This window comes from Ambystoma mexicanum, chromosome 13 (genome assembly GCF_040938575.1).
Source record: "Ambystoma mexicanum isolate Mex_15411 chromosome 13, UKY_AmexF1_1, whole genome shotgun sequence".
NCBI classification, from domain to species: domain Eukaryota; kingdom Metazoa; phylum Chordata; class Amphibia; order Caudata; family Ambystomatidae; genus Ambystoma; species Ambystoma mexicanum.
The window spans coordinates 134013685-134024626 of NC_090938.1; the positions used below are offsets into that span (position 1 = coordinate 134013685).

General features: G+C 43.1%; 1 protein-coding gene across 2 annotated transcripts in view; it reads left to right on the forward strand.

The window, feature by feature from the left end:
* FKBP5 (FKBP prolyl isomerase 5) overlaps window positions 1-10725 on the forward strand; it is a 569315-nt gene extending 558590 nt beyond the window's left edge. For both annotated transcript variants that reach the window (XM_069633443.1, XM_069633444.1), the window contains one exon: window positions 5395-10725. In XM_069633443.1, coding sequence (XP_069489544.1) covers window positions 5395-5481 — 87 coding nt within the window. In that variant the 3' untranslated portion in view covers window positions 5482-10725. The remainder of the gene's footprint in view (window positions 1-5394) is intronic.
* Window positions 10726-10942: the final 217 nt, after the last annotated feature.

The following is a 10942-nucleotide window of genomic DNA, read 5'->3' on the forward strand; positions in this document are numbered from 1 at the left end:
CATGTCAGTTTTCAGGCTCTATACAAGTGAATTGCGGTACCTGATGCTTGTTTTGTCAGACATCACTGATACAAATATTTGCGCAGACTATAACCGACATGGGTAATATAAACATTTAGCGTTTTCATTTTCTCAGACCAGATACATTTGACCAAAGTGTTCATTAGTGAAACGTGATTAGATATGAATATTTAATTGGAGCCCTGAAGAAGAGTTCAATGCTCAAAACACGTGTGACCTCTGTGATAATAAGAACTTTAGTAACTTGAAATAAACTAAGATCCTAATGATCAACATAACTATTTTGCTTTTCAAATTTATATTGAACCACATCACTCTTAATAAGTTGGGTTGTGCACATTAGGAACCTATTTTTTTCTTTTGATCTCAACGTAGGGGATTCAGTTTGTGCTTCCCCTTTGATGGAAGAAATTGATCTATCAAAGAGTCTATCCATATGCTCATGATCTGCATCATAATCTAATAAAGAGACAGTCCTCTGCATCTCTTCCGCAACATCTAGAAAACTTTGGTCGTTAACATGCGTGAGCGTACTTCCCACATTCATCGGCGTGGCCCGACAAGGTACAGTGGGCCTTACTTCAGTGCTTCTTCCTGCCTGGGGAAGAAGTACGTCATCTTTTGCCCTGCAATTGCCCCCACATGCTTATGTTTTTCATTACTTACCTCCCCACTAAAGCATTTAAGTATGGATGAATAGGTGGTTCTCCCAAATTAACACATAGTTCACTCACCAAAAGGTCTTCTGAATGGCCATTTTCCTGCATATACTCGATTGCTGTACCTCCCACTGGCTCTGACGCCAATGAACATTCCCTGTTCACCATACTAGGCATTGGGAAGGATTCTGCAGATATAATTCAAACAGCCGAGAGCAAGTCACCCTGTGCTTCTTTGTTTGTTGTTATTATAGCAGTTTGGCTTCACAGGGAGTAACTTGATTTACTTGTCATATTTGCAGGGAAGGAAACGTATGCTGTACTGCCTGGATGTATATATGTAGGGTCCAGCAAATACACGGTATTAGAACAAGATTATCTATACCCGTTTTGCAGAATGTTACCGGACCAAGCAATTCAAACAATTTACTCATATCCAGAGTCATTCACAATACCTTGCCAAGTGCAGCGTCTTCCAAATACACCCCTCGGCTCCATCGAAGCCACCAAATTGTGAAACTGCAATTACACATTGCTGTACACCGCGTACGCTCCGTGTGGTGACTATAGTTTTAATGAAATCTGGGCGGCCCAGCTCCGGGTCCAGCGATAAAGGTAAAAGAAATACTCCACACAAGGTAAGCACAGGGTCCAGCATCTCCTGCCCAACTGCAATTACACACTGCCCCACAGTGCGTATTTGATTCTATTCTCTCAGAGAAGGTGCACCTTACCAAAGATTTAAAATCATTACCTTCCACATCTCCTTTAGGGATAACTCTTGTGTTTCATACTTAAAACTGCATACTCTCCAGCTTTTTTATATAACTTAGACACAGGTTATGGTGGCGTCTGCCCCAACACTTCTGATCAGTCTCTTCATTCGTTTGTAGCTCATTGAAGCTCTCCTGTGCAGACTGGCAAGTTCCGCCATGCCCCCACAATGCAGTCACACTTTACTGTTCAATATAGGTCATTGTTGCTAGTTGTGCATTGCACTTCTACTGTGAGCCCATTCACAAGCATATTCCAAGTTGCGGCTGCTATTTGCTCAGTTAACCTGTTGCTGGGGAAAGTCCTTTGATAAACCATTTATTGGAAGATTAGTTGAGAATCTTATTTTGCCAAGAGATATCTTCTACTTTGATGGGGATCGTAAGTTGCTGCTTTCAAAATCATTGGGTACATATCTTGATAATATTCATACCATGCAAGCTTTGATTTTGTTTACTGCAAATACCATATGTGGTTGTCATTTGATTTTATGAGATGAGCTGCTAGGCTTTCACAATGACCAGGGGAGATAAAACCTACTCCAGGCCTTGCACTTTCTTTGACATTCTGGTAGGCCTGAAGGTCGAGTAACTTAGTTTACCTATTCGACCCCAGAGAAATGCTCTCAACCCATGGTGCCAGGTGACACAAATGTTACCAGCCCTTTCTGTAAAATGGTGCATGTCAAATAAGCCAACTTCATGTTTGGGGCACTGCTGCCCAGAGGACAGCCATGCACAGTGGAACTGTTATTTAACATTTACTGCAAGCAAAACTTGTTTGCAGTGAATGTCAAATAAATGTTTAAAACATCTCAGAATTTCATTGTGCTCGCCGGCAAGGTTGAGTTTTATGCAAATGGTACTCAACCTTCAACTGGACAATGTGAGTGGTGGAGATTTTGCAAGGCCTGTACTCTCAAAAAACTATAGGCTAGTGTCTGGAGACACTCTGACAGGGTCACACTACACCCACTGCCAGACATGATCCAGGCACAGCATGACAACTACAGTGGTCATGGGAACAGTATAGATACCTTATAGCATGACATAAACCATTGACACCGGTTTGATAGACATAGAGAGCGTATCATACCTATCATGTATGTCATTAATGTACAGTAGGTCTCAGAGTTTTTACCTAGGGAACACTCTGGAGATCTGATCCTTAAGTCAGGCCTGAAGCACACCTTTATCCAATGGCTTGTCCCTGAGATCAGCACTTGATACGAGAAGACAAATGGTCGTATTCCGGCGGCCCTTGCTATTTCAGAGTGGGCTCCAGCCACATTGGGTTTAAGATCTGTGATTCTGACTGACTTATTGAGTGCAATCACTCAGAAATTATGTTCATGTGCTGTAGACGTTATAGAATATATTCCTATTCTGCTAATGTACTGATTACTCATGCTTTGGTGAAAAAAATGTTTGATTAAATGATTGGTAATTATTTTGAAAACCTCTCTTTTCTGTCACATTTGTACTCAATGTCATTATGTACATCAATATTTTGTGTTAAAAATATTAAATCGCCATCTTAAAGGGCAGCAAAACATTGCACGTGTTTAGCTGCTAAAACACAAACATAGTCTTTATGCCACTATTAAGGTGGAAAAGCTAAGTGGAAGAAACATGTCTTACAATGGACCCAAAGCAAGGACAGCATCAGCATCCATTGCAAACATGTGGCTGAACATTTTATGCCACTTGGACCACACTCGAGAAATGCAACCTTTCTTTCCTGGTGAAGCGCTAATAGAAGGCTGCAGTGTTTCCATTGTGAAGAGTTTAGGGTGTGCTTAGTTACCCTTCCGTGTATCGCATGAGAGTGTAGATAGCGGCCTTTGTCCCTTCAAAGGTCTGGAAGCTACTAGCCACTGGTAGCCCTGCACGGTGTAGTAATATGCACAAGAAACACCACAGCATTCAAGCAGCAGCTGTCTGCACCTGCAGAAGCATCTGTGCTCGCACATAGGCAACTTTGCATATTGTGTACTCTAAAAGGCCAAGTTTGCTGACAAAAGTGCGAATCAGGAGGCCTTTGTGAGCAGATAGCATGAATGTGCAAGATTGACATAAGCCAAGATTGTATAGTATGGTATGAGATTACTAAAGCGTAGCATTGAAATGCGATATCTTGGCGCTAGGAGTAATCGCTTTATTTCATTCAAGGGTTGCCCCACACTCTGGTGATAATCCCTCCTACCAAGTGAGCATATAATATATCTATTTAACCAAAAGAAGGGACACATACATAATCAATCAGTATCACACGTTGCCCTCAGAAATAGAAACACTGCCACCAGCCACTTAGCAACTATGGGCTGTGTGTAATCTAATAAAGCAATTACTACCACTTCTCTAAAAAGTCATGTTTTAATTTAATTCCTTATTCATAGCACAGGTATCAAAAACATTAAAAAAACACATATACACCACATAAAACTATACAATGTTAAAAAGTCGTTTTTCCACCACACAGAATCAAGTTCATTAATGCTTGAAACACAAACGTAGTAGCAACTTAATTCACTCTTGCTTCCTACTACGTAAAAATAGCCCAACTTATATTAGTTTCTGTCCTTGATGTTGTAAATAACTGGACATTCTTCAGGGGCAGAAGTTTGTCTTGTGCTTTCTGTAGGATTTTCTATTCTTTCTTTTACGATTCCAGTTCCCATAATTGAGGGTACATACAAACATATACACATTACTACATGGGCATTATTGGTTCATTTACTAAACCTAGCCATCCCTAATCACCACTAGGGTGCAACAAGTATACAATTTCATAATATACCTGTGCCAAACACTTGTAGGCCTTAACTGTTTACAAGTTAATTAACAATTGCAAACATTGTTCTACACCTACAAAAAGGTAAGGAGAGTTCGCCCATACCCAATCACAACCTTTTAGGAACTTCTAAGTCCCTCATACCGCCCCATGGATGGTTTACCATGAGTCTCATTAAGAATAACGAAGGGTGAATGCATAAGCATGTGGTTTCAAACCTCACCTTGGTCATAGAGGCTGATCGCCTCTCTCTTGAGGAAGATTATAATTTTTCTCTTGAATACAACACCCACAATGCCGGTCACTAGACGGATTTTACCCCATCCATGGCTCTAATGCACAAAAAGAGGTTCTAGGGGTTAATAGGAGTCGGAAAGGGTAGTCTATCTCCCCCTACAAAAGTATATCATGGCCCTTACCTCCAAAAATGGTATTAACAAATCCAGGGCCCACAGTATTCAGGTCCAGTTTTCATGTAAATTGTACACGTTCCATTTAATGGATGGGTCAAGTTTCAATGCCTTGTCTGTAAAAAAAGAGACAGACCCATCTTAAATGATGTTACAGTTCCCTCAATTCATAATTGGTGCCGTGTAATAAGGGACCTTGCATCCCAGCAATGCTGGCAGAGAATGTCGAAAGATACCAGGCTCTGCTGAGTGTCTGAGAGCCTGCATTGATGCTAAATGGTGAGTTGGAAGTAATACATATTATTTACTGAGGGCCTGGATATAGAGTGACAATTGAAGGAAATTACACATGCCGAAGACTTGTTGTGACCAAGTTGCTAACTGTCCCATTCAAAATAGATTGTGCCCTTATTTTGCCATCACCAGACCCGCTTTACAGAAGGCGCAGTTGCTTAAAAACATCACCTACACCCCTTCGCTAGCACAGTCCCTTCCCTCATGTGTGACTTGAAGTTGTTGATGTTCAGTGGTCAGTGATCGCTTTTGAATACTTTTAGAAGACATGCTATCACTTCGATGCCTCTCGGTATGAACTGCTTGCATTTCTAAGTGCCTTTCCGTGTGTCTGGAGGACTGTGCTTCACTGAGCTTGCATTTCTAAGTGCCTTTCCGTGTGTCTGGAGGACTGTGCTTCACTGATAGACCTTTCATAATGTAAGACGTTTTTTCTCTCTCAGGGGGAAGCCCAAGGAGAGGGGAGTGTGGAGAAGGCCGATCGATGCGAGAAGGAAGCGGAGTGTGGGGAGCCAGAGGACGATGTATGAGATGGGCCCTCTTCGGCCTCTGCCACCTGCACCAAAGCTCAGGACTAAAGTGTGTTTGTTGTAAAGCTTGTGTCAACTTGTGTAATGTTGGAGGCAAAACTAACCATCGATGCCATGCTGGAGGAGACAAAGAATACTCTAGTTGTGAGCATAGACACAGGAAGTAACAGAGCACGTGTGTCCTGAGAGCAGATTGACAAGTCACAGCACCTGAGTGGCCAGACATGGCAATCGGAACCACCTACACCCTAATCGGAAAAGCACAACAAGTGATCCAGAATTGCAGAGTAACAAGCACAGGCTGGGAGTCATCCTTAGGCAGTGAGTACAGCGGACCAGCTGGAAAGCGAAACACAAGCAGAAGTGCACTTTTGGGCAACCAATCCTGCAGTACCAGTAGTGAAGTTAAAAAGATTCCAAAGTTCATCATGGGAAAACAAACACTGCTGAAAGAAAAAAGCAGCCTACAGGTCTAGAAATTCACATGGAAAGGTGCTTCCTTGGACAGCTAGCTCAGACAATGAGCAACTTGGGCGGCTTGGGACAATGCGCCTTACAATACAGAAGCACAACCGGAGGTCTACATGGGCTTCTACCAATGCAGGGCACTCTCTGGGTCTGTGCAGGCTTTGCGCAGAATGCCCGCCATACGTTTCTGGTGCTCGGATTCTTTTGTAGGGGTATGTTTTTGCATTGACCCGAACGCTGGCTACTCCTGCTGGACTCAGGGGAGGATCATCCCTGCACAGACACAGGGTACATAAAAAGGAGATTCAGCTGCAGTTACATGCGTTGGGGGGAGGTGAAAGTCCACTTTGCACTGTGTCATTGTCGAGTTTCCAAATGTCCATTCACCCAGGTATTCTATGCTGTATGTCTTAATATTATTCTCAGAGAAGTGTGCTCTCTTTTACTGTCGCTCTTATGGACAGCCTATGGGAAATGCCTATGTGTTGGTCAGGCGAGCCTCCAATGGCCCTCCTAGTCCAGCTGAAGCACAATGGTCCTTGATAACATCCATTGCTGCCCCGAGCTTTGGATCCTTCCTCCCTGTGTCGGAACTATCAGACTTTCACTGCTGGGGACTCCCACCCCTGAAGACCCCCACCCCTACCTGCTAGGAAGAATGCCTCTTTCACTCCTTTCACCTGAAGGTCCTCATTCCCATTCATACATTACTGGGAGGCACTGAGAACCTCCATCCATTCACAGGAATGTCCCATGAACTCCTATCCCATGTGTATGTCTTGTTGCAGCGCCCCCTAACCGCCCCCACCTTGCGTTCCACGAGTGCTGATGCTCCTCCTGGACCTCCAGCCCTCCTTCGGTGCATATAGTCTTTGATCATCTCCTTAATTTGCAGAAGTTACTGACAAGATCGGCTCTTGCCTCGGTTTTACTTTTCGTAACATGTTTAAGGACTGTTGGTTAACATGCATTGTTTTCTGTGTGAACACATTTCTCTGCATGAGAACATCCAGTGGTAAACAAGGATACCTGCATTTCGGTCTTGCTGGAATGGCACAGTATCTATCAGTAGACAGATAATCTTGGCCCTCAAAACGTAGCCCCTCTCGTTCTCAAGAATTGTGGCCAACAGGAACATTCGTTCATTGGAAAAAGGAAATGTATTGAACATCCTTTCAAATGTTTGTGGCCTTTATACCCTCCTAAACTAAACTCTTTTAGCTGTGGTTATGAGTCCGTCTTTTGATGCCATTCCATCTTCTGGCATAAGAGTGTTGTTGGTACCTAGACTAAGCGCTATGTCTTCCAAAGATCGGGCAGTACATCACTTAGCAGAGGGACGCATTTGTTCTGTGCATTGTTTGTGTGTTCATTGAATGGTCCTATCAGATTTCCATCGTCACTCAGAGATCATGCTACTTGTTTTTCAACACATGTCTTGTGCATCTTCTACAGGCAACTCCTTGCACATTTCCTATATAAAGAATTGAGAGCCACACACCTTTGGTGGATTTGCAATGGAAAGGCCAGTACTTCCAGTCTAAGACAACGTCTCCCTCCTTCTCAGCACTCAACCCACAACCACCTTTAAATGTCTGATGTCGTCATATGTTGTAGAACATGTCACTTGGTGGGAGCAGGATGTCCCATAGTCAAAGGAAGGGAAGGGCTTTACAGAGGAAAGCCTTTACACATTTCAAATGAGTAGCATCTTTTGTGAAAGATGTTGCAACTCTGCATACAGGTATGCAATGAAATCCTTTTTGTCAATTTCATCTAACATTTTCATTGGGAAAATTGCATCATTTTATTTTGTATTGTTTCACAATTTTAACTTGCTGCGTTTTTATTAAACCTGGGAAAGAGTTGAGGGGGGTCTGGGTTTGTATTCAAGAGGAGTTGGAAATGAAGTTAGCATATCGAAATTATGAACAAGCGATGGTGCTAGCAGTAGATGTGGTTGCACAAAGAATCTTTTTTCCCGGAGAGGTGTGAGTCACATAGAGAGGGGTAGTGCCTGTGGGGAGGCAAACGATGGTGATGGGGCAAGGAAACGTGAAGAGACATATGAGGGCTCTCCCCTCTTCCTCTGAATTCCTAAAACAAGAGAAAGTGGATATGACATTTACATTTAAATGTTTTAATTTGTTTAAACTTGAATAATGAATTTGTTTACTTGAAATTGACATGAAATGTGTACTTTGTAGTGTATTGAAGATGTCATTAAGGAGATGATAGTGCATAGAACTTCCAGCAGCTAGAAACATTTCCAAACCGCTTGAAAGGAGTAAGGGTAGGATTAGGGCTACTGGAATCATCCGTAAGGTAATGTGTCGTACGTCAGCATATAGCTAAGTGGTTAGGTATCTTTCCCCATCCAGGACCAGTATTGTACTCCCGCCTTTGCCAACATGAGCCTCTTAATTCGCATTTAATCACTTTCTCTGAGGGAGTATAAATGGGTTCATTGCTTGCTGGTGGCAACTGTAAGGACTCTTAGTATTATGACCTGGAGACTGCCAAAAGACGATACCTGTTTGAGGTTACCTGGATCTTTTTTCTGGTTGGCTAAGAACTCAAACTCTGCATGCAATTGCCAGTTTTGTTGAGATGTTGAAATATAAGGCACTCTTTTAGTTTTGTTTGAAAGACCATTTTAAACCTGTGACGTCTTCGTAGTCCCTCCCCCGACCCCTGCACATGCCCTACTTTCTCACCAATAGAATGGTAACGTTTTGAATAAAATAGAAAAAGTTGACTTGTATACTTGGGGCTGACCAGAGATCGTTGGGACATCTCTTGGGTTCACTCTTCAGAATGAGTCTATTAAAGGATTCCTGAGAGAGAGTGCAGAAGCAGGAGGGCACCAATTGTTCTTTTTGATTAATAATGCAGTTTCCTCTCTAACAACTAGACTCCTTGTGATTATCAGTATTGCGCAGTAACCTAGACTGAGGCATTCGCAATAAGTAGGGGTATTTTCTGAGAGCGATTGAGGATCATGTGAGGGGATGGGAGGTTTTAGAGTGGATTATTTGTGCCCTATCAAGGGTAGAGTTTGGGGCACATGACTCCCCTTCATTGGCAGAAGCAGGAATCTTTGGATCTTCATCACGTTCAGGGCTTAGAGCTCATGGAATCCTGTGAGGGGGGCAGCAGAGCCTCTGGCACTTATCATCAACACGGGCGCATGCTGAACCCTTCTCACCTGAGGATCTTACAATAACTGGCTCTCAGCGTTGCCCGGGGCACTTTATTTTACATTATGATATGATAGGTTATTTATAACGCGCTTAACACCCAGAGGTTTCTAAGTGCGGACCCGGGGATTGAACCTGTGGTGCTCCGTGTCGTCTTGCATCCAAGGCGAGCACGTTGCCCCTGAGCTATCCTCCCGAGACATGTGGATAGCATGGGACCCTTCAACAACCTGCCATCTAAGCTTTTGCCTAAAAGAGATCTCATGTCTTCTAACAGAGTTAAGTTCCCGCTTCTTTGCAATTCCTATTATAATCGAATCTACTTTACACTTATAGTGCACAAATATTTCAATAACCAATACAACTAAACCTACTTCTTTATGATGCTAGGCCGAGTGTGGTTCAGTTGGTACTGTCTTTGGGTAGTAGCAAAGGGCACTTCGCTTCCTGACCTATAACAACAGCACTTTATTTCATTGGGTCTCATTATAACCCAGGCGGGACGGGGTTAACGGCGCCGGTAAAGGTGCTGGCGCCGTCAACCCCGTCCCGCCTGATTACGAGGTCCCCTCGCGGGACCCGGTCTGCAATGTTTGGTTTCACCAGACGTGCAGACCGGGTCCCGCGAGGGGAGGAGGGAGCAAACAACGGGCTGCTCGCAATCGGCCCGTTGTTTGCTCCCTCACCAATTCCCATTCAGCCCTATTGGGGCTGAAATGGGAATGGGGAAGGTCCGGGTCCGGGTTCCTAGAAGGAGGAATTACCGGGCCCTCCGAACTCGGAATGGCCCGGTAATTCCTCATTCTGGGAACACGGACGTGAGGTCGTAATGAGGCCTATTGTCTTTTCTGATCCCCAGAGCTCTTCATTTCATGCCAGACATCGGCGCAAGAGGTCTTTCTTTCTTTTCCTGTCATTGTATGATCCCATTTGTATTTTAAGAATCATGAGGGGAGGGGGTACCCTACATCTTTTGTTTCTAATTATGTGGAGACCTAAAAGTATTATTGTTTTAATAACCATGAGGTGAGATGCTACAATTAGTTGATTTTATATGTATAGGCTACTTTTCTCATGCCTGGATCAAAACAAATGGCTGTGGGTGTTTTCATATGTAATAGCGACTTGCTACTCTTGGTTGAGGCGAACAGATAATGTTGTCTTATTTTTCAGTTAGTACCCTTCCTTATAAACGTCATTGGAATCCAGTGCACATGACCAATGCATTCAAATCAAGTTAATCAAAACTAGAACTCTAGAATGTATTACCTTGTTAAATGACAGAACAGTGGTGTCCCAAATACATGATGTTATGTGGTTGCCCCCCCCTATGGTCCATGTAAAAAGAGTGCACCTCTTAGAATTTCAAGGATGTTTTTTCCATTTTCCTTTGTGGGAAACCTCCGCACGCCCCACCCGACTGAACTGATTTCCTCTAATGTATAATGTGGTTACAGAGGCCTGCCTCCCCTCATCTACTGATTTCAGGTTGAGTGCATGTACTCGTGTGAGCGGAGCATTTTCTTCTGGTAGTTTGAAGACAAGAAGACAAATAAAGTTTACTTTTCTTTTTTTATATTTGGATTTTGTACTGTTTCTGTATCTAGACTTTTAGTGACGCCGATTTAGATGTATTTCAACGAGCGAACATCTCTACAGATTGCACAAGCTATTTCCGCCAGCTGGTGCTTTCCAAATTAGATCATGCTGGACACCTGTGAAAATATTTTTTAAAAGAAAATAGTCTCATCATGCATTCTATTTTGAAGCAGGACATTGTTAATAATTCAAAT